The sequence below is a fragment of the Dermacentor silvarum genome, chromosome 1 (genome assembly GCF_013339745.2).
Source record: "Dermacentor silvarum isolate Dsil-2018 chromosome 1, BIME_Dsil_1.4, whole genome shotgun sequence".
In the NCBI taxonomy this organism is placed as follows: domain Eukaryota; kingdom Metazoa; phylum Arthropoda; class Arachnida; order Ixodida; family Ixodidae; genus Dermacentor; species Dermacentor silvarum.
The window spans coordinates 138,973,627-138,994,986 of record NC_051154.1 but is presented as its reverse complement, the minus strand read 5'-3'; the positions used below and the strand labels follow the sequence as shown (position 1 = coordinate 138,994,986).

The 21,360-nt window shown below is 40.6% G+C and overlaps 1 protein-coding gene across 5 annotated transcripts in view; it reads right to left on the bottom strand.

Annotated features, from left to right (window-relative positions):
* The window catches only part of LOC119436126 (centrosomal protein of 89 kDa-like), a 68,568-nt gene that overhangs the window by 33,273 nt on the left and 13,935 nt on the right, over window positions 1-21,360 (bottom strand). For 4 of the 5 annotated variants that reach the window (XM_037702887.2, XM_037702886.2, XM_037702888.2 and 1 more), the window contains 8 exons: window positions 20,407-20,531; window positions 20,167-20,243; window positions 18,214-18,299; window positions 16,038-16,197; window positions 15,887-15,950; window positions 12,598-12,801; window positions 1,492-1,533; window positions 1,105-1,194 (listed from right to left, as the gene is read on the bottom strand). In XM_037702887.2, the coding sequence (XP_037558815.1) occupies window positions 1,105-1,194; window positions 1,492-1,533; window positions 12,598-12,801; window positions 15,887-15,950; window positions 16,038-16,197; window positions 18,214-18,299; window positions 20,167-20,243; window positions 20,407-20,531 (848 nt within the window). The remainder of the gene's footprint in view (window positions 1-1,104; window positions 1,195-1,491; window positions 1,534-12,597; window positions 12,802-15,886; window positions 15,951-16,037; window positions 16,198-18,213; window positions 18,300-20,166; window positions 20,244-20,406; window positions 20,532-21,360) is intronic. The other variant, XM_049660919.1, reaches the window with a different exon arrangement.

Here is a 21,360-nt window from a genome sequence, read left to right as displayed (position 1 = left end):
GGTCAATTTGCCCGTTGCTGCTGGCATGCTTTCTCACTCCGCCGTTTTCACAGCGAGTTTCCAGGTCATCAAGCGAGATGTGTTCATGTTTACCTGTGCACGCATGAGATCGTGCTTGTCTATTTAGTTAGTAAGTGAATGTTCACAACTTTATACGGCCCATTAAACTACTATCCTTGCTTCGTATAGCTCTCTACTAATTTGCTATCGCAATCGATGCTTCACCTTTTGGGCGAAACCGCTACTTTTTTAAATTCATACATGTACTTTCACATTTGCGCAGTTGGGCTTTTTGAAATTTGTAAATTGTGAACCCCACAAGGGCCTTGAGCACCAGTGCTACACAAGGTGCAGCAAGAGAGAGAGTGAACAGTTCATCACTAGAAACATTGTTACTTCTTTCAAGCATGGTGGAGGTTAGCACAGAAAACTACTATTTCATAGCTTTACATCTTTGCCCACAGTAGATTTCCTTCGTTGTCATCACTCTGCACTATTTTGCAAGCTTACTGCTCCTAATTTCATGCAGTAGCAATACTGCGGCTCTTGTTTCACACTGGTGGCAAGACTTTTTGCCAGCTAAACAAGAGCAATAGAGGGGAGCCTCTTGTGTATCTGAATATCATGATGGCATAGAAGGTGCTCAAAAATTAATCATCAAAAGCGACATGAGTGGTTCAGAAGCTGCAATGTTGCTCTCCAGTTCTCGATAAAACAGTTTTATTGAGTTCAACAGAGAATCAACGAAACTATATAAGCATGGTGGTCTTATTGACCACCTCAAGTTATCTTTAATTTGAATCATCTTACTCTTTTCAGTAAATTAGAGGGGCCTGAAATCACTCTGTAAATCACTTTAACAAGAACAACCAAACTTTCTATTCTTGTTAACAAAACAGTAGATGTTTCTATTTGGATATATTTATTTTTTATTTTTGTGCTATGAAGGAAGCTGGCTAAAACAAAGAAATTGGTTTATGATATCTTTTCTACTCAAGAAAGCCTCATTTAATGAGTACCCATTAATGAGAAACAATGTTTATGTTGTCATAAAAATAGAGAAGAAAAATAATGAAATAGTAACACCATTACATTCACACATACCTTGAGATATTTGTTCAACTGATCTATATCCACATTATGCTGTCCAAGAAGTTCCAACATGTGTTGGCACTCTTTCTCCTTTTCCTCATTCTACAACATACAAAAAGGAAATAATGGGAGATTAGAATGCTAGTTCCAGAAGTTTAGGTGAAATCACAGACCACAGGGCTTCTCAGGCACCTGTATCTCCAAACTATGTGCTGTGTTTTTTCCACTGGTCACATTCTCTTTATGCCGTGGTGGCTTTTCTAGAAGCTTAACAAAGTAACCCAAACAAAAAACTTTTTCAACAAACATAAAGACCACCACAACAGGCAAAAGAGCAGTAATTCACTTAAAAGTGAAATATTTTGTTTTTTAACAAGCAATGCACAAGTTTAAACTCACCTTTATTTCTAAGCTGTCACGTTCAGAAACTACTTGGTGAGCCTGGCAGTGAAAAGAAAGAAATTACAACTTACAAGCATGTTTTTACCAGATGGGTAAATGAAATAAGGGCTCCAGAAACAGAAAAGATACTGTACAAAAATGATGAAGTTTTTTTTTTTATATATATGGCATATAGTAAGCCTAAACAGTCCTCATTATTTGAGCTTGAGATTGAAACTTAAGTAAACAACCAACATCAGCACTTGTGGAAGTACAAGTAAGGCCCATTTTTTCTATTTTGATCATTGTATGCCCTGTACTGTCAGTAAAGCTGGCTGATAATCCTTATAAACCTAATAAACCTTTTAGTTATTATTAAGCCTAAATATCAGCACAAATGACGCTTCCCCTGTTACCATGCTGCAAAAAGCAGTTATACTTATTAAGGTGAAAATGTCAATGTATTTCAACAACCGTTTCATCTGAGCTAGTTGGTTTGTGATTCCTGTAGAATCCAGCCTATATTTACAAACATGAGATGGAGGAGGCAACATGACACATAGCTGTCTGTCAGCATGTGTACTGTTGCCTCCTTCATGTTTTGTAAATTTAGGCTGTACGATACAGTATTGTCCATGTATTGTAGCATAGGAAGTGCTATCGCAGTCAAAAGTTTAGGGGTCCGGGATCCAAGAAAAACCCATGTCTGTAAACAGCATGCATAGCTTGATATCCAGATATATGTCTGCAGACAGGATGTGTAGCTTGATAGTTGATTTCCAGCCTGCACTAGTATATGCAACCAACATAGTGTACGGTCATGCAGAAGTAATTTGATTTTTTATGGTATCGTGGACAGTCCGAGTGAAACATGGGCCGAGATGTTTTGGCCGAGATGTTTTTGGGACGAGATGTTTTGGTGTTGGTGACCTAGAGTGGGGGTCCTTTCTTCCCTTTGTCGCGTCTCCAAGGCCATGGACATACACACAAGAAAGGATGCCCTTCATGCGGTTTATATTACCCACTGTATTCTGAATGTGCCACGACTTTAGTAGTAGCCTTTTTTGCCAGTCTGTCTCTGCTTGAAGGATTTGGGTTTTTTGGAAAGAAATCTTGTGGTTGGCGTCTTCGGAATGTTCGGCGACGGTGCTGCGTATTCGGTTTAATGTTCTGACGTCATTTTCATCTTGTCTGAATCTTTCATTTAGATTTTTGGTTTCCCCAATGTACGATGCCGGACAGTCAGCACAGCTGATATTATAGACGACGCCTTGAGCTTTTTCTTTTGGTAGACGGTCTTTTGGTTTAGGAATGAGGATATTCAAAGTGTTCATCGGTTTTTGCGCGACTTTGAGGCCTTCTTTTTTTAATATTCGGCTAAGAGCTTCGCTGGTACCTTCGACGTATGGGATGGACACTCGTTTCTGTGGTCGGGGGGAAGTCAACGGTTGGAGGTCTCGTAGTTTGTTTTTTCTTTTTTGTTGGGTGGTTTTTCGAATGAACTCCATTGTATAGCCACTCCTTTTAAGTTCGTTGAGAACCATTCTCCTTTCTTTCTTTTGATCTGATTCCAATGTGCAGTGAGTTTCGGCTCTTTTCAATAAAGAATTTACGACAGATGCCTTGTGGTTTGCCGGAAGGTTGGATGCGAAGTGTAGGTAGCGGCCTGTGTGGGTTGGTTCTCGGGAGACTGAAAATTTTAGATTGCCGTCGGTTTGTGTAACTTGTACATCTAGGAATAGTAGCGATCCGTTTTGTTCGCGCTCAGACGTGAATTGTATATCAGGGTCTATGGAATTTAAATGGCTCTACAGGTTTTCGACTTGCGACTCCTTGACGATGCAGAAGCAATCATCCACGTACCTGAGGAAAGCTTTCGGCTTCGGAGAAAAAGTACTTAGAGCTCTGTCTTCGATATTCTCCATAGTTAGGTTAGCCATGGTGACAGAAATTGAGGCCCCCATGGGAGTTCCTTTCACCTGCTTGCAGTAGCTGCCTCGGAAGGTGAAGTAGGTATTTGATAGGCATAGCTCGAGAAGGCGGCAGATCTCGTCTACACTCAAGGGGGTTCTCTCGTAGAGTGTGCCGTGGCGTTCCAGGGCATCCCTTGTTGTGGATATAGCTAACTGAATGGGTACTCTGGTGAACAAGGAGATCACATCAAAAGAGACCAGGCATTCATCCTTTTCGAGGCGTTCATTTGATATAAGCTTGATGAAGTTCTCGGGGTTGCGCACGTGAGATGCTGTCCTTCCGGTGAGGGGTGATATAATCTGGTGCAAGTATATGGATAGTGATCGAAGTAGGAAGCACGAAAAGTCTATGATTGGCCGTAAGGGGATTCCGGGTTTATGGAGTTTTGGCAAGCCGTAAAAGGTTGGTGCGGATCCGTTCCTGCACATTAATTTTAGATAAAGATTTCGATAATTTGGGTGGTTTCGGAATATTTCGACCAGCGTCTTAATCAGTATTGAATGGGTCCTTGTGGTGGGGTCCTTTTTTAGTTTTTCGTAGTCTTGGCTGTTAAGTAGGGTGGATTCCTTTTTTTCGTAGTCCTGCATGTTCAACACGACGGTTGAGTTGCCCTTGTCCGCTGGTAGGATTACAATGTTCTTATCGTCATTCAGTAATCTCAGCGCTCTTATTTCGTCGGAAGAGAAGTTTCTTTCTCTTCTGCAGTTGTTATTGCACCTTATTATGCCTATTGCTTTTAGTCTGACCGGTTCCCGCACTTTAGGGTCCAGCTGCTGGATGCCGCTCTCGAGGGCAGCAACAATCTTGGGCAGGGGGAGGTTATCTGTGGTGACAATGAATTTACGACCTTTTGCCAGGATTCCTCGATGATAAATTCGTTACTCTGTGCCTCTACAACACTCCTGATTTCTCGGTTTGGTTGATTAGGGAAGAGACTTTTTTCTTCTGCGTTTTGCGGTGTTTCTTTTCCTTTGAGGACGCAATCGCCTTTGCAAACGAATCAATTGACGAAAAGAGATGGGGTACCTGGTGTTCGAGCTGTCTTCTGGTGAAGAACGCGTCGACTTCTTTCTTCCCAATCATTCTTTATAATCATTTCTTCCGTGTGGCACTCATGTATCCGCGCTGCCACCAGTCTTTGCTGAACCTTGTTGATGATGTCCAGGCCTTCTGCTGTGTTGATAGGTTGGCGCAACTGGAGACTTCGTGGAACGATGTTTTTGTCGTTGCATTTTCGGGTGAAGTCTAGGAGGGTCTTGAAGGTGGAGATGCCTTTCAGGGCAGATGTACAAGTTACACGAACCGACGGCAATCTAAAATTTTCAGTCTACCGAAAACCAACCTACACATGCCGCTACCTACACTTCGCATCCAACCATCCGGCTAACCACAAGGCATCTGTCCTAAATTCTTTATTGAAAAGAGCCAAAACTCATTGCACATTGGAATCAGATCAAAAGAAAGAAAGGAGAATGGTTCTCAACGAACTTAAAAGGAATGGTTATACAACAGAATTCATTCGAAAAACCACCCGACAACGAAAAAGAAAAAAAAATTACAAGACCTCCAACCATTGACTTCCCCCCGACCACAGAAACGAGTGTCCATCCCATACGTCAAAGGTACCAGCGAAGCTCTCAGTTGAATATTAAAAAAAGAAGGCCTCAAAGTCACACACAAACCGATGAACACTTTGAATATCCTCATTCCTAAATCAAAAGATCGTCCACCAAAAGAAAAAGCTCAAGGTGTCGTCTATAAAATCAGTTGTGCCGACTGTCCGGCGCTGTACATCGGGGAAACCAAAAATCGAAAGGAAAGAATCAGAGAACATGAAAATGATGTCGGAACATTCAACCGAATATGCAGTGGCGTCGCTGAACAGTCCGAAGACGCTGGACCACAAGATTTCTTTCCAAGAAACCCAAATCCTCCAAACAGAGACAAACTGGCGAAAAAGGCTACTACTGGAGTCATGGCACATTCAGAATACGGCGGGTAATATAAACCGCGTGAAGGGCAACCTTTCTTGTGTGTATGTCCATGGCCTTGGAGACGCGAAGAAGGGAAGGAAGGACTCTAGGTCACCAACACCAAAACATCTCGTCCCCCTTCCCCCGCCCCTGGTCAACAGCATCCCCACGAGTAAAGCGCCCCCAGCATCGGTCAACCCAGCCGATCAGCAACGTCGCAGCCCCCCCCCCCCCCCCACCTACTACCTCTTTCGTCTGTCAAGAACAGGTGCCCTGTCAAGTGTTTCCCCACCTTCCACTCTCTCCCCCTTCCTCCTTTCTTACGATGGACCTTTTAAAAGCGGCACACCGCCACCTCCGAAGAATACCCCCTGAAGAAGGAGCCGAATTGGCTCCGAAACGTCGGGCTAATAAATTCCCTTATTTGGTTGGAGTCAATCTCCAAGTCTTAATCAATTTTTACCAACCAGACAGGTAATTCTGTCGAAATGTTTAGCTTCAAGGAGGACTTCTGTAAAGCTACTAGGTTTTCACGCAGCAAACTAACTTATTTCGGCAAAAAAAACGGACAGAAATTTGCTGTAAAATGCAACGAGCTCTACATAAACAAACAATGTTACGTGTGCTGTTCATCTAGAGACTGGATTTGTAAAAGATACCCACAGAACACGCCAGCTGTAAGTACAGCCTGGAGCCTCTACTGCTTCAACCCAATCTTCTAGCTCTGCCTAGGAATCTGCAGCTGCCAAGGTGAAACATACCAGTGAGATTTCTTTTCTTTTCACAAATTTAAGTATCCTTAAAAAATACGATGCCCTTTACTCATTGACTGACATATGCTGCGCTGATGTCATTGTCTTGACCGAGACATGGTTATCTGCCAAGGTTGACAACTGCGAACTCTTTACTTGCGCAAATGATTATAGAGTTTATAGGCATGACCGTTGTGATCGTTCTGGTGGTGGTATTTTGATAGCAGTAACTCGCAATTTGGATTCTTACAAAACTCCAATGCAATTGCGCATTGAACTGATCAGTAGGTGTATTGACCTTAATCACAAAGATTTGTGTGCTATATTTAATCTTACCCAAATGGTTAACAAACCCACTTGAGTCACATTGTGGTCAGCAAATATGCTCAATCTAGAACTAAGCACATCTGCGCATGCTATCTTCTCTTTAGCATTTTTACCAGGGTTAAGGAGGGACATGGTGATTAGAGCTATCCTTACCTATTTTAAATCAAACTTGATAAAAGTTCACGTTTGTTTAGTTTCTTCTCGTGATTCTAAAAATGCAGTTATTTTTTCTGTAGCTCCATTATTTCATTACATATAAGGAAAACAATGTCGTTTGTTCTTACTACAATAGACAAATAACCGCCACAAAAGTATTGTTACATTTGGTGGAGCTGTGCTGGGTACCTCCCACGACCGACAACGGAATCGTTCGCACAAGACCTTCGTAGAAGCCGCCGCCATGCCGGACTTTTGACATCGACCACCATCATGCCTGGAGAGGAAGATGCTCCCAGTACTGCATCGGCAGGACCAGCTCCGATTCAACACTACCGAGAGCCAGCACATTCTCCGCAAAGGCAGGAGAAGATGTCGATGAATGGCTCACCCATTATGAAAGGGTAAGCCAGTACAATCATTGGAACGCCACCTCCCACCTGAGGAACATTGTTTTCTTTTTGAGTGACACAGCGATGGTTTCGTATGACAACCATGCGGACGCGCTAACTACCTGAGCCTGTTTCCTTGACGAGATTATGAAGTGTTTTGGCAATTCGGACGCTAAGAAGAAACGAGCGGAATTAACATTAGCTCAGGGGGCTCAGGTCCCCGGAAGACTTGCATCACATTCATCAAGGAAGTTCTAAAACTATGTAAGACCGTAAACCCTCGAATGTCAGAAGAGGATAAGGTGGGACACCTTTTGAAGGGAATCGCAGAAGATGTGTACAACTTCATCATTGGAAAAGATAACTTGGAAACCGTATCAGATGTTAAAAAAAATTTAATTATGGGGTTTTTACGTGCCAAAAACACGATCTGATTATGAGGCATGGCGTAGTGCGGAACTCCGGAAATTTGGACCACCTGGGGTTCTTTAACGTGCACCTAAATCTAAGTACACGGTTGTTTTCGCATTTTGTCTCCATCAAAATGCGACCGCCGTGGCCGGGATTGGATCCTGCGACCTCGTGCTCAGCAGCCCAACACCATAGCCACTGAGCAACGACGGCGGGTGTATCAGATGTGATACGGCACTGCCGTACCTTCGAAACACTGAAGACTCGCCGAATTGCTCCTAAATTTGGATGGCTAGCTAGCGTGACGACTGTAGCTAGTGTGGACACGAATTCTCCAACAGACTTATTGTCCACCATTCGGCAGATTGTCCGTCAGGAACTCCTTCGACACGAAGAACAAGCACGTTACGTGGCCCCACGTTACAGCTCCTGCGCTTTCCGAGACGCCGTTTGTGCAACCCCCTCGACTCATTGGCAGCACTTGGGTAAACGCAGCGGACTTTGACAGCTATAGAGACGGTCCACATTATGACCTGAACCAACCGTCCTATAACGATTCTTTTGACCGAAGCCTTGATCAGCGCCCATGCAACAGTCGTTCACGACGACCAACCACTGCCTATGACTCGCAAGGAGAGAATATTAGTTACTCTCAACGCACGGCCACGGCTGAACATTGTCATCAGTATCCCGATGTTTGCCCTATGTCTGTGTACTACAGCTGTGGCACACCAGGTCACATAGCTAGGTACTGTACCCAGCACCTCCACCAAATGCTACACGCGAAGCGTTTGTTTAAATATGCAGGGCAGATAAATCGGAACCATTGGCGTGTTTCGAGCCCGGTACAAAAGCAGCTTGCCGAACGTCATCTTCCTTCTCTACCGCCAGCCCCGTGGGCATTCGTGCTCTTCCTGCCCTATGTTATGAGAGCTCGTGACAATATACAAATGACATATGGATCAATTGCAGAAAGCAGAAGACTCACAACAAAGGAAGCACTTTTATGATTGGGTCAATATTTCCTATTTTATAGTACACTGAACTCCATTGTTTTGGACATGGCCATCATTGGTCACACAAAAGAAAAATTTTAAGAACAAAATATACTTGAAAAGTGCTTACTATGTTGTGTGCTCCAAACATCAAGCTTCATGCTGCAAAAAAAATTATTCCATCTGTGATAGCTACTGATTTATCACAGTAAATGTCTTGCTGGGTATGCAAAATTGGTATTTTGTGAAAATGAAGGAAACAAACAAATCACCCACGTTATAGTTCTAAAATTAATATATTATGGTTTAAATATCGACATACGAGATAAGAAACTTGGCAGATCAAGAGAATAATACATGCAGAATCCGAAAATGCAATTTTACAAAGTTATAAATTTATTTGTAACTATAATAGAGCAGATTGGCAAGCCATAACATTGAGCTACAAACCTTTTCAGATGCCTATTTTCCAAAGTTCTGGGAAAAGAACCGTTGAAGAAAACTTCTTATTGTTTAAGAATGCGGTAGTATTGGAATTTACAAATAAACATATACCCGTTCGTAGAATACCCAGTGCAAAGAAATAGCTGTGGTTCAGTGTATCATTAACGCGGCTTTTAAACATAAAAAAATGTATATATATGTTTTTCGCACTTGTAAGGCCACCTTTGATCCGCACAGGTGGTCTGCTTATCTTGCTATCACATCGGAGTATAAACGCACCATTCGAGATGCTAAACACGAGCTTTATCACAAGACTTTACCAACTTTGTTGTCTACTAACCCTTACAAGTTCTGTAATGTTGTAAGCCTGCGCAAAGCGGATAATATACGCCTGAAATCTGATAGTGGCTCTTTTGTGCCAAATCGTGATTGCTGTGTTCTTTTAAACAACACTTTTTCTTTGTCCGTCAATAATTATGTATTATCTGCCGCTCCACCATTTAATCCTTCAGATTTCCCTGAAATGGAACATCTCACTGTTGACTGAGTCAGTATATGAAATCTTATCCATCATGCAAAGGTATCATCGTCTGCTGGTGTTGATGGTATCAACTATAAATTTCTTAAAAGCACTGAAACATATTCTTCTATTATATTGTCCTCCATTTTCACTCGGACATTAAAAATGAACACGCTACCAAACGACGTGAAGGTAGGCAAGGTGATTCCGGTGCACAAGTCTGGTGATTTCTTTTTTCCCCTAAATTACAGACCCATATCTACATCAATACCTTGGGAACTTTTAGAGCACGTAATTTATTGTTATTTAGTTATCTTGCTAGAGACTCACCTGTTTTTTTCTTCCTTTCAGCATGGTTTTCGCAAACATCATTCCTGTGAAACACAATTGTTAGCGTTTACTAATGACTTGTTATCAGCTTTAGACTGCTCACTAGATGTAGATTGCATATTTTTAGACTTTATAGCCTTTGACACTGTGTCCCATAATCTGTTGCTCCTCAAACTTAACATGCTTAATACTGATGTCAGCGTTATTAAATGGATAGTGTTTTTTACACAATCACACACAATAAGTGGTCGCTAATGAACACGATTCTCATTATTGTGCAGTGACATCACAAGTTCCTAAGGGTTCCATGCTTGGGCCCCTTCTTTTTCACATTTACATCAATGATATTCCTGCTTCAGTTCACTCATATACAAGATAATTCGCTGATGAATGCATACTTTACAGGAAAATAACTAAACTATTCGACACATGCATATTGCAATCTGATCTCAATAACATTGCTCGTTGGTGTGACACTTGGCAAATGAAACTGAATACTAAGAAGTGTAAATCAATGAGAATAACAAGGTCTGCTATCAATTCTAATTGCCAATGTTATAGTATTATTGGTTTTCTTATAACATCGGTGACTTCGTACAAGTATCTAGGCGTTCACATCCCTAATGATCTTTCCTTGAATTTGCATGTCGAATGCATTTTTAACAACGCCAATCACATGCCTGGCTTCCTTCGCCACAACTTTTCCCAAGCTCTAGTATACTTGAAACTGCTTCTATACAAGACCTTAGTCCAATCCAAAGTAGAATATGCCTCGTCTATCTGGGATCCCCTAACTAAATCAATAATCACGTCCCTTAAATCGTTTCCAAAATCATTCTGCATGCTTCGTTATTACGAATTACTCGAGCCAATGAAACATTTCGCAAATGCCATACAAAACGTTATTACGAATCCTTTGTCCCAAAGACTAGCGTTGACTGGAATCACCTGCCTACCAACGTCGTCTCCCTTGCAGCACCTGCATCCTTCAAGTCTGCAGTTGAAGAACTTTTTTAATGAAGTGTAACTGCTATTATACTTTTGCATTGTTGCTCACACTCCCGCTCCTCTCTGTAATGCCTTACGGCCTTGAAAGTACCTGAATAAATAAATAGATAAATAGTGCTACTCTGTTTTACTCGCTGGAGGCACGAACTACTTGGAAATTCAGCTTTTTCGCAGAACTCGAGGCCCGTAAACTTTTGATGCCAACTGTACTGTTGCATTATATTTACAGTCCTCACAAATGTTTTGAAGTCACCATGCACATGCTGGATCTCTCATTAGGCCAGGTACTGGAACCCCTGCAGAACTTTCATTGTTTCAGAGTCCAAGAGACAAGATGGACAAAGCTCCTCACCCTCCTAGGCTTCAGGGTGCCAGGGATCACGTTCACGATCACGTTCACTTTCACATATTTGGGGTCACGCGTGCACGCACACACAGAAATGCTGCTAGGCTGAGCTTTCATTCATTCAAGTTTTCACAGTGCGTAATCCTTATTGACACCTTCCATGCCATGCTATTCCGAATTCTGAGCAAAAATGGCCAAATTATTTTTGATGACCCCGGATGCCAACTTGTTTCATTTCCTCAGAAAAAATACATTCACTTCTGCTTACATTGTCTAATGGAACCTGTGCTGCTATCTACCAAAAGCACGACTAAGCACTGAGACGAAACTAAGCTCGTCCAAGGCACAGAAGAGATTAATAATTAACAATAAACTATGTATTCGTGGTTGCTACAATATGCCACATCATGGGTGCTTCAGAAATTCATACATGATTTCAATACCTGATTTTTGCCTACTTATTTTGCACATAAAACCTCCATGCTCAGCAAAAGTCACTTTGATATTCCAGCACCAGGTTCCATGTATAACATGAGGTGTTCTTCTAAATTTCGACACACCAAATTTGCTTTTTATATTTGCATACAAAAGTTTCCAGGAGATTTGAGTGCTCGCCAATCTTATGTGATGAAAAACTGTTTTTAGTTGCAGTGTATGTGAATAAATTTACTTCTTCTTTTGCGGCGTAAAAATTATTCCTCATATCATATATAGGTTCTTGTTGTAAGCAGGATGTTGCAATAGTTATTGCAACTTATTGCAACTTATTATCCTTCAGTATCCCTTACAAACCCTCAAGTAGAAAGAATGAAATGCCATCTACAAAGATAACACCAATGTGGTGCTCTTGGAGGTAACTGAATGCAAGTAAGGACGTTTTTTTTTTTTTTTTTTACTCAGCAAAAGCTAACACCAACTATCCATTGAAAACATTTAAAAATTTTCAAATAGAAAATTGTAGTGCAATGGACTTTTTAAAACACTTAGTGAGCCAAAGTTCCATATTCTGTCTCCAAGCACTGAACAAAGTGTGTAAAGCAATGAAAGGGATAAGAATTGCTCAAATTGCACTGCAACTGTTGTGGTGACTTGACAAGGATAGGCCACGAGGTCACAAATGGTGCATGTGAGCTGGGACCTAGCAAGCATAATCACAAAGTATGACATGTATCTGCTGATGCAGTGTTGTTATATGAAACAGCCACTACATCCATTCCTTGAAGTCATTCCATTACACACAACTACATCATACTGCACATTTAAAAATGTCCTGCAGTACAGTGACACTTCATGTGAGCAACCAGTACTTAATAGTCATCTTCAAAATTTACATTCAAATGTTTTTTTCTGGCTTGCTCCAGCATTACCTTTTTGTCCATCATGTCTCATTTGGTATGTACTGATCTCTCTTGTCTGTCATCCCTTATTACTGTGCTAGTTTTGTATGTGCATGTGCGCATATTTACAGTATGACACATGTAGTAAAAATTACATACAGTGACAAGAAGTGATGACAGCAGTGAGTGCATCTCGGAGTCATCATCCTGAAGTTCACGAAGATGGGTGACTAATGTGTGGTTTTGGCGAACAGCTCGGCGGTAGGCACCTGAGAGAGCACTATGGTCACTCCGTAGCCATCCCACTTCTTCTTCTAGCTGTACCAGCTGCTGTTTCAGCTCCTGCCGTTCTTGTTCGGCCAGCTGTGCAGCGGAAAAAATGGAGATGCGTGCTCTTTGTTCAACTAGTACAGAAATATTTGCCATATATAATGGAGAATGCAGACAAGAGGCTGACCAAAAAGAAATCCAATAATTTGAAGAACAGACGTGACATTTGGCTTTTCAGTGCTACATAGATGTATTAGGAAGAGAGAGAGCGAAAAAAAAAAGAACATCAGACAACCAAAATACATTGTTCACACATCTTCGCTAACTTCCCCATTTGAATTTGCAATTGAAAAAGTAAACAGTTTTCAAACCCGATGTTCCTCAAAAGTAAAGTGTGTGTACATTAATGCAAAAGAAACAATGTAATTAGCTCATCCCTTCAGAAAATTGCTTTTCAACCCTGCAGGCCACTGCATGCAGTCAACTATCAACAGGTCTTTGAAATTATCATTTTACGAAAGATAATAGTTCCAAGACACCAATATGATAAAGGTTTGACTTGTAAAATGTAACACAATGAGCATGAGCAAGTTGTGAAATGAACTGCTTTGGTATTCCAAATGGTCTTGCCTGACAGTGTATTTTGCCTAACATTGGTGATGAATATCTGAGAACTGGTCCAAATTTCTGGATTTCTACTAAAGAACATCCCTTGAGCTAAATGGACATTGCATTGTAATTCATTGTATACGTCATGTCTAATTCTTTAGTATTCCAGCTGAAGAGGCAGATTTACACTATCTGCTACAGGTAGTTTATCAAATAGTAAAAAAATGTTTGGCAAGTTAGTTGCATTTGATGATCATTTCTTATTCTACAAAATTCTCACTTTCAATGCATGCAGTTGTCAATGCTAACTAAGATGGGGTTCTCATACTTAAACGCTAGTTTCACATCAAGGCAACTCTCAGGGATTTTTGGTGTTCATTCATGTTTGAAAAAAACTTAAGTGCCTGTTCTGGCCTCTGGCTTGATAACTTATGTCAAATTACACAACCGTTTTCACTCAATGCAAGTAAATGTTGAATAAAGTACATACACACACATATTGTGGTCTCAATAAAGGTGACTGACTGACAACCCTGCACCAACTATATCACAGAGATACCCCTATCTGTCTGTTTCCAAAAAGCAAATTGAAGTCATCGTCATGGTTTCAGTGTTCTAAAAAAGATGTCACTATCATTTTTGCCCCGTATTATATATTCAGCAAAAGATTGTACACATCTGTTGAATGAATGCATCTGTTTGCCACCCATTGATTAACTCTCAATATTGTAAAAGCTCCAAAAATGGCACATAGGAAATGCTGTGCCCCTGAAGTGAAATAACAATGTGGTGTCGTGCATTTCATTGATAAGGTTCGTGTATTATATGTTTGATGGAGGAGATAAAATAGCTAACCTTGCAAGGGCTACTGTCTTAGTAGAGGATGGGGATGCAGCAGTTAACCCTCGTATGCTGCCTGAAGGCATCGAAGCTGCCACAGTTTTGATGGCAGCTTTAACCACACGACGCTTGCAGTTATAAAAGGATGTTCTGCATCTGCCGCCATGGCCATGAGTGGCGCTGGCTAACACTCCCACGGACAGATCTTGTACACATACATAAATACCTAAGAATATGGACATGGGAATAGCCATCGCCATAGCTCTATTAGTAGAGCATCGCACGTGCAGCATGGAAGATGTGAGTTCAGCTCCTACCAGTGAGCAAGTTGTTTTTTCATCCACTTTCATTTACCTTTACATTATAATTTATACATTTCAGTTAAAACAAGCAATTTCCCCTATGCTTTCCTTGGCTTCATGTGGTTGTGACAAACCAAAATAAAAGGTAACTGGCTTAAGTTAATTAAATTCTCTGACAGAATAATGGCCTCCGAGCCAGCGGTTCTTAACTTGTTTAAGACTTAGGCATGCACAAAAAAACAGATGTCAAAGGCACAGCCACGGTGCTTGAGAAACAGTCGTTTGTTGCTTTTGTTGAGGGCAGTGGAAATTGCATGTCCTGTTGAACATCAACTCCATGTATGTCTTGTATTAATCTTAATGTGATAACCAAAGATACACACAAAAAAGGTCATAGGAAAGGCCAAAACCAGATGTCTCGCTTGTACCTCTAATAGACAATACTCATCGGTTGTGCATCTCCAGAGCAGCACCTGCCAACTTGAACTCTCTCAAAGGACTTTGGACGACAATTAGAGCACTACTGCGGTAAGCAGTACAGTTAAGCTATACCAAACAGATACCTGTTCATTGAAATTGCAATATCGCACAAACAAGGGATCACTGCAACTTCATTCTGCTGTCAATATTTTACAGGGCTGAATCCACAGAAACAACATTTCGGAAAATGCATGAAGGATGGGCTAACACAGTTCTATAATCCAAGTTTCCTTGAGTGGTATATGCTTTAGAGTTTTTTTGCGTACAGACTTCTCCTGCCACACTACTACATGTGTCTTTCACACATGAGAAAAAAAAAAAAGAAGTCACGTCCTATCGAGTGAATTGATCAAAGGCAGTCAGCTGCTCTTGATCACTGCACCGATTATGGAATTTTCAGATTTTATACCACAGCTGTTTTTTGACCTCTCTCCTCTTTTCTAAGAAACACCGATTTGGTTTATGAGATCGCGTAATACCCAAGTTTACAGAGAGCGTCCGCTTTCACAATAAAGGTGATACAACAGCATCGGTAAAAATTGGAAAAAGAAAAGTACTGCTCGAGAAGGTAGCCAGTCACAAGCCACATGTGGACCTTCGAAAGACTGCATAGGGCTCGTGAGTCACAGTTTGCCTGCCCCTGCATACGACCTAAGTGTAACAATTTGTAAATGCACCAGCTGTGGCCTTAAGCACTGCGTGCTGAGAGATGCTTTGAAGCTGGATTTCATGTGTCTAGCCTTGTCTCACGTGTGAAAAGCATGGCAGAAAGCGCCACAAGACCAAATTTGTACTAAAGAAGTCCATGGAGCAAAAGCAGGTGTAGTGATTATGTGGTAATTTCTGTCCAGGTTTTTGTCACATTCTCTAGGCTTAGGTATATGTAGCGCACAGCGATACACAGGAAACAGGGGCAGCAAGAAGCAAGACTACTGTTACAAACTCACCTGAACCTTATGTGTGAGATTTTCCTTGTCATTTTGGTACTTTTGTTTGAGCTCTTCTAGAAGCCTAGAAAGCAGAGAGCAGAGACATGGAGTTACCACACAAGGGCCCATTTATTACTAAGGGCGGCTGCAGTTGATGTGGGGTGCGCACCTCTTCACCTCAAGCATGGCTGTTGTGTGGAACTGAAAGGAGACAGAATTCTGGGTGGAGATGAGCAGCTGGTCATGCTCCTGCTGTAACTTGGCTAGGGCCCCTTCCAGTTCTTGCTTCTCGCGCTCCAGCTGACTCACCTGCTGGCTCAGGTGGTCCACTGCACAAAGCAATCCAGACAGCGCAACTAAGCAGGCCACCCAAAATGCATGCCATTTATTAGACTGCTACAAAAACAAATCAAACTTGTACGACCTTGTAGAATCACAACCCAATTTCCTGCAAAGCTGTTGCTTTTGACCTCTCCTATAAGAAATTTTCTCCAAGGCCCATAATTAACCTACACACTCTAAACTTTGCCCACACTAACATACCCCCACTTCCTTCCAAGAAACTAGATGGTACATTAGTTCAGCCAGGATGCCAGCAAAACATGCATATAATGCACAAATGCTTTCGAGCACTTCCATGAATAATATTCTGCAAAGCCCCCAATTACCCCCAACATTTAAACTTTACCCTTACATCACGTACATCACCCACGACACGCCCCCCCCCCCCCCCCCCACCCCCACGCAAATGATAACTCACTGCCACATTTAGTCCTCCCGGGACGCTGGATAAACACTCTACACACTTTATAAAACATGTAGGAGTGTGCGAATAACAAAGCGAATAGTGTCCTATGTGATTCAGTCTTCGAATCGAATAGTCACTATTCATATATGCAAATATTTTTCTAATACTTTTCAGATATCTTAAAATATCAGCTGCACCCAAATAAACATAAAATTAGAGCAACAGTACGGTACATTTTTACCCTGCAGGCATAGTATAGAGACTATAGACATAAACATGAGAACTTGCGTAGTAGAGCAGGCTACGCCACTTAAGTTTTCAAGCGGTACAATGATAATTTGCACTCTCTCAAAAGCCCTGTGCATGCGAAGAAGCTACCTGTTTGCTCGAGATGCTCCGTTCGTGCTTTTAATAAACAACGCTTAACAGCATACTATGTAATGACAGAAACTTGCCGACTTTAAGGACACTGGGATGTCAACATCATTTTATATTAATTGTGATACCAACTATCCATTATTCGAAAACTATTCGAAAAGTATTTGATATTCTATTCGATTCACTTCTGGCACCATTCAATACGTATTTGATTCGGCCTCAAACATCACAATTTGCACACCCCTAAAAACATGCAAACAATGTTTTTAAGCACTTGTACTAGCAATTTTCACCAAAGCCTGTAATAAACCCACAGTTACAAATTTGCCTGCAGTTCACCCATAACTATGATTGAGCACTTCTAGCTCTATTTTTCCACAATTGACGTACTCTTTTAGCTTTCATTTCCACCCGAAAATTCGTTTTTTTGGGAGGGGGAATATATTTTTTTCAGATGAAATTTCAGAGGCTTTTATCGTTGGATAATTTTTTGCATTGAACCTAACCTTGTTGTAGCGAACTGTGCTGTATAACTGGAGATCCTAAATATAAGATAAAGACAAATATCTGCTCTTCAACAATGTAGTTGCATCCAATACCAAAAATACAAAATCTCGAGGGAAGTAGTCTAGCAACGGCACAATGCCATTAAGCGAGGTGAATATACAGATGGAATGTGCAAGATGGTACAAGACTTCAGCACTGCCTTGCTCCAATTCTGCAATTGCAATATGCAGCCTAAAGTAATCAATTTAAAAGTTAATTAGTAACACTTGGTTAGTTGATGTTAGGCTGCAATTTATTGTACAAGTATAATGTCCACCCCTTCAAAAAAATTCAGCTGTAGCAGCAGAATTGTGCTGTTTATCACAAAATTTAGAGTCACTTTCCAATTAGAGATCACACCATACGCAAATGAATGCCTGCTTTCTGAGGCACAGCCAAAGACAAGAAAGCTTTAACTGCTCCAGCCATTGCTTTAGAAAAATGTTCTGGCGATGGCAACTTGGCAGCATATAATCTTCAGTGTGTCCAAACAAAAGCCAAGTGACAAGAGGGGAGCACTTCACAAAAAGAAATGTGCAATAAGTCATGGAAATCAGACAACCCAAATTCATCCACTGGGTGGAAGTTATCAAACATCAATTAGAGATCACTTATTCAATAATCTGGAGCTGGGTAAGAATTTCAGCTGCACAGCAGTAATTCCAGTACCCACCATCATACTTGTACTGTGACTGTGCATCTTTGAGCTGTTCAAAAAGGTCATGCTTCTCTTGTTCTGTAGTCTTGGCCTCTGTAATGCTAGAAAAAGTTGTCCAAACAAACACAAAATGTTAAAACGAATGTGAATTGACTTTATACAGGTGCCATTTGACCTACCAAGACAGGTAACAAGGATACTACAGCACACAGAAAAAAAACACAAAAGAACTTGTATATTAATCACTGTTAAGCAGGTTTTTTTATTAGACTCAAACATTTTAGAAACACCGCCAAAAAGTTGGTAAACTTCAAAACGAACTTGAGCACTAATTTTATAACTCTGTAATTCCACACCAAAACAAATATTACAATTCAGCAACCTGCATCTACAAGAGCATCTAAAGCACGGAATCACAATATGTTAGTTCATAATTCACATCAAATGCTTAGTTTGTAGAAGTCCAATGAAAAAATTATTGGCACAATTTAGAGCAATGTATTTTGCATCGATTCTGTTCAGGTTAGATGCTCTAATATTGAAATTTACAGAACTGTTATGTATCTGTTTGTTATTGTGTAAAGTTGACGTGTAAACTTGTTAAATTTTTGGTAAATGAATTGCGGACCTAAATTTGTTGTTGCGACATGCTGCTAGAAGTAACATTTTCATTTAATCCAATAAATTACATTCAACGTCAGAATAGAAAACTGGACGAGTTGATGAACATTCATTGTATTGCGACAGCACTACTGGGGCAAGTAGCGCTGCCACCATACAATGAAATTGCATTCAAATTGGTTGAGCAGTTACTAAATGAGAGCATTTTTGTGTTTTACATGCATTTGAATAGTAATGACACTAGATGGCTTTGTTGAAAGGTACAGGAGTGCTTGTGCTGCTTGCACAATTTACTGTTGTCTAATGTGCACACACATCATGATGATTTAGCATGCATTTAACCTTTACTTTCTGTGCCAACTTTTACTTCAGAAAACCACCCAAATTTCCAGAGTTTTCTTATGACTAATTCATTATGAACAGTTTTCATTATTGCAATATAAGCAGTTCATTTGTTATTTTCTGTTGTCTTTTAATGTTTTTGAGTTGCAGATAGGCAAGGCATATATGAAGCGCAATATTTCTTAGAACAGTAGTCAAGCACACTTGCGGCCAGTCGCGTGGCAATTTTGCGTGTATTCGCAGGCTTCTTTCACACTCGGAAAAACACTTTTATGTACCACGTATTGAGCAACAGAAAGCTGTATCAGGAGTTTTTCATGTTGCTCTACAATTTTCTCATTGACACTTTGATAATTAGGGCAGTACTTCTCGAGTTAGATAATTAATTACAATTACCTAATAAAATCGCAGTAACGAAAAAATTACTGGCGGCTACTCCACTGTACTGAAAACAATACGCACTATGTTTTCTTCGCGTAGCGCCGTTCCTCTTTTTTTAAATCGTGCTGCGTGATAGCTGGGACACCCTATATACATATATATATTTTGGCATCACACGTCATGTCATGACATCCCTAAACCAAAGTGTGACAAGCATACAAACGAATGTACAAATTCCACTAACATGATCAACCCAGTTCCCAACTCATAAATTCCATTTGCAGTAAAACAGTTTCAGACCAAATTAAACTGTGTGAAGATGCGCCTCTGTCATCTTGAGTTTCATAGATGCACTTCATATAATTACTGTTTCCCTTTAATCCTACCCTATTCACTGTTTTCTAATAAATCCCATTCAGACATACTCAGACTGTGGAACTGTACATTTCTGCAAAGCGAAACTTCCGAGAAGCCAAAGAAGAAGCATACAGGCCCACTTAAAGCAGCTGTAAGGAAGCAAGTAACCAAGGCTGCTGAATTTTTCAATCTGGGTGTAGCCATCCAAAAAGCCAATTCAGTGTTTTGCAAATATCATGTGAATGTTATCTCCTTTCACACACTCACCATTTTTCATACTGCTTGAGCCTTTTATTTTCTTCCGACACTCTTTCAACATTCTGTTGAAGCTCCTTCATCACTTCCTGCAGTAATACAAATGTGGCACTAATAGCACTCCATCCTTCTCTCTCTTAGACATTTTATTAAATATATAGCAAATAAAGGCAAGAACACCATGTGGCCAGTACAACATGCACATCAATTGCCCCATTTCCTCCCCGGTGCACATAAAAAGACTGTGCTTACCGATATTCCTTCAAACTGTTTTAGTTTAGTAGTAAGAGATTTTATCCGATCCTTATATGTTAGTAGTTCATGCTTCATAGCATAGTTGTCTTGCAGTAATGATGCCAGTTGCTGACAATTGCACCCTGGGTAGAGAGAATTTGTTCATTATTTCCAAGCATTTACGAAGACTCGTACACATTTTAACATGACAAAAATCGCTGTGCTACATTTAGGAACATAAACACCGCAGCCAATATATGGAAGTTAAAACCAAATGTATTACAGTCTCACTTCAAATAGCCAACAGTTTGGTAAACATCTTAGAGCATCAAACCAGTCTTATATCCATGAAAAACGCACAGCTGAAATTTATGTTCACATTATTTGCTTTCATAAGGCTTGTATTCAAGGCACTGCGACATGGCTTATCAATGAGACCTTGATATGTGCAATTACACTTTAAATCACAAAGGCTAAGGCAGAAAAATGAACTCGGGCATTTTGAAGATATGCCAGCAGAGAATGCAAATACAAGTACACAGATACTCAAGGAATTCATGATTCTTCAAAATATCTTAATTTCTCCAGTTGGTGTGCCTCACTAGCACATTGTTACGACTTGCAAATTGTGTTGTATGGAAGAATGGGGACAGATGCTTGGTATAAATATGACAGTAACTACGGTCACCTTGGTGCAGATGCTTGCAGTTGGTTCGAATTGCATGTTTTTTCAAAAAATGAATTTAACACTTCCTCCTCTTCTTACAGATCCATTTGTCATAATTATAGACTGGAACTTTAGGCAAAATGTCTATTTGTTTCCTTACGTCTTTATCATGCCTACTTAACATATAAACATAGACTATGGATTTATATATATTTTAGGGTCACCTTTATCGTGCCCATATTGGTCTTTCAAAGCCTAAAAAATGCCTTTTTCCGTCTTTCGTTTTAGCCTCAGCTTGTTTATAA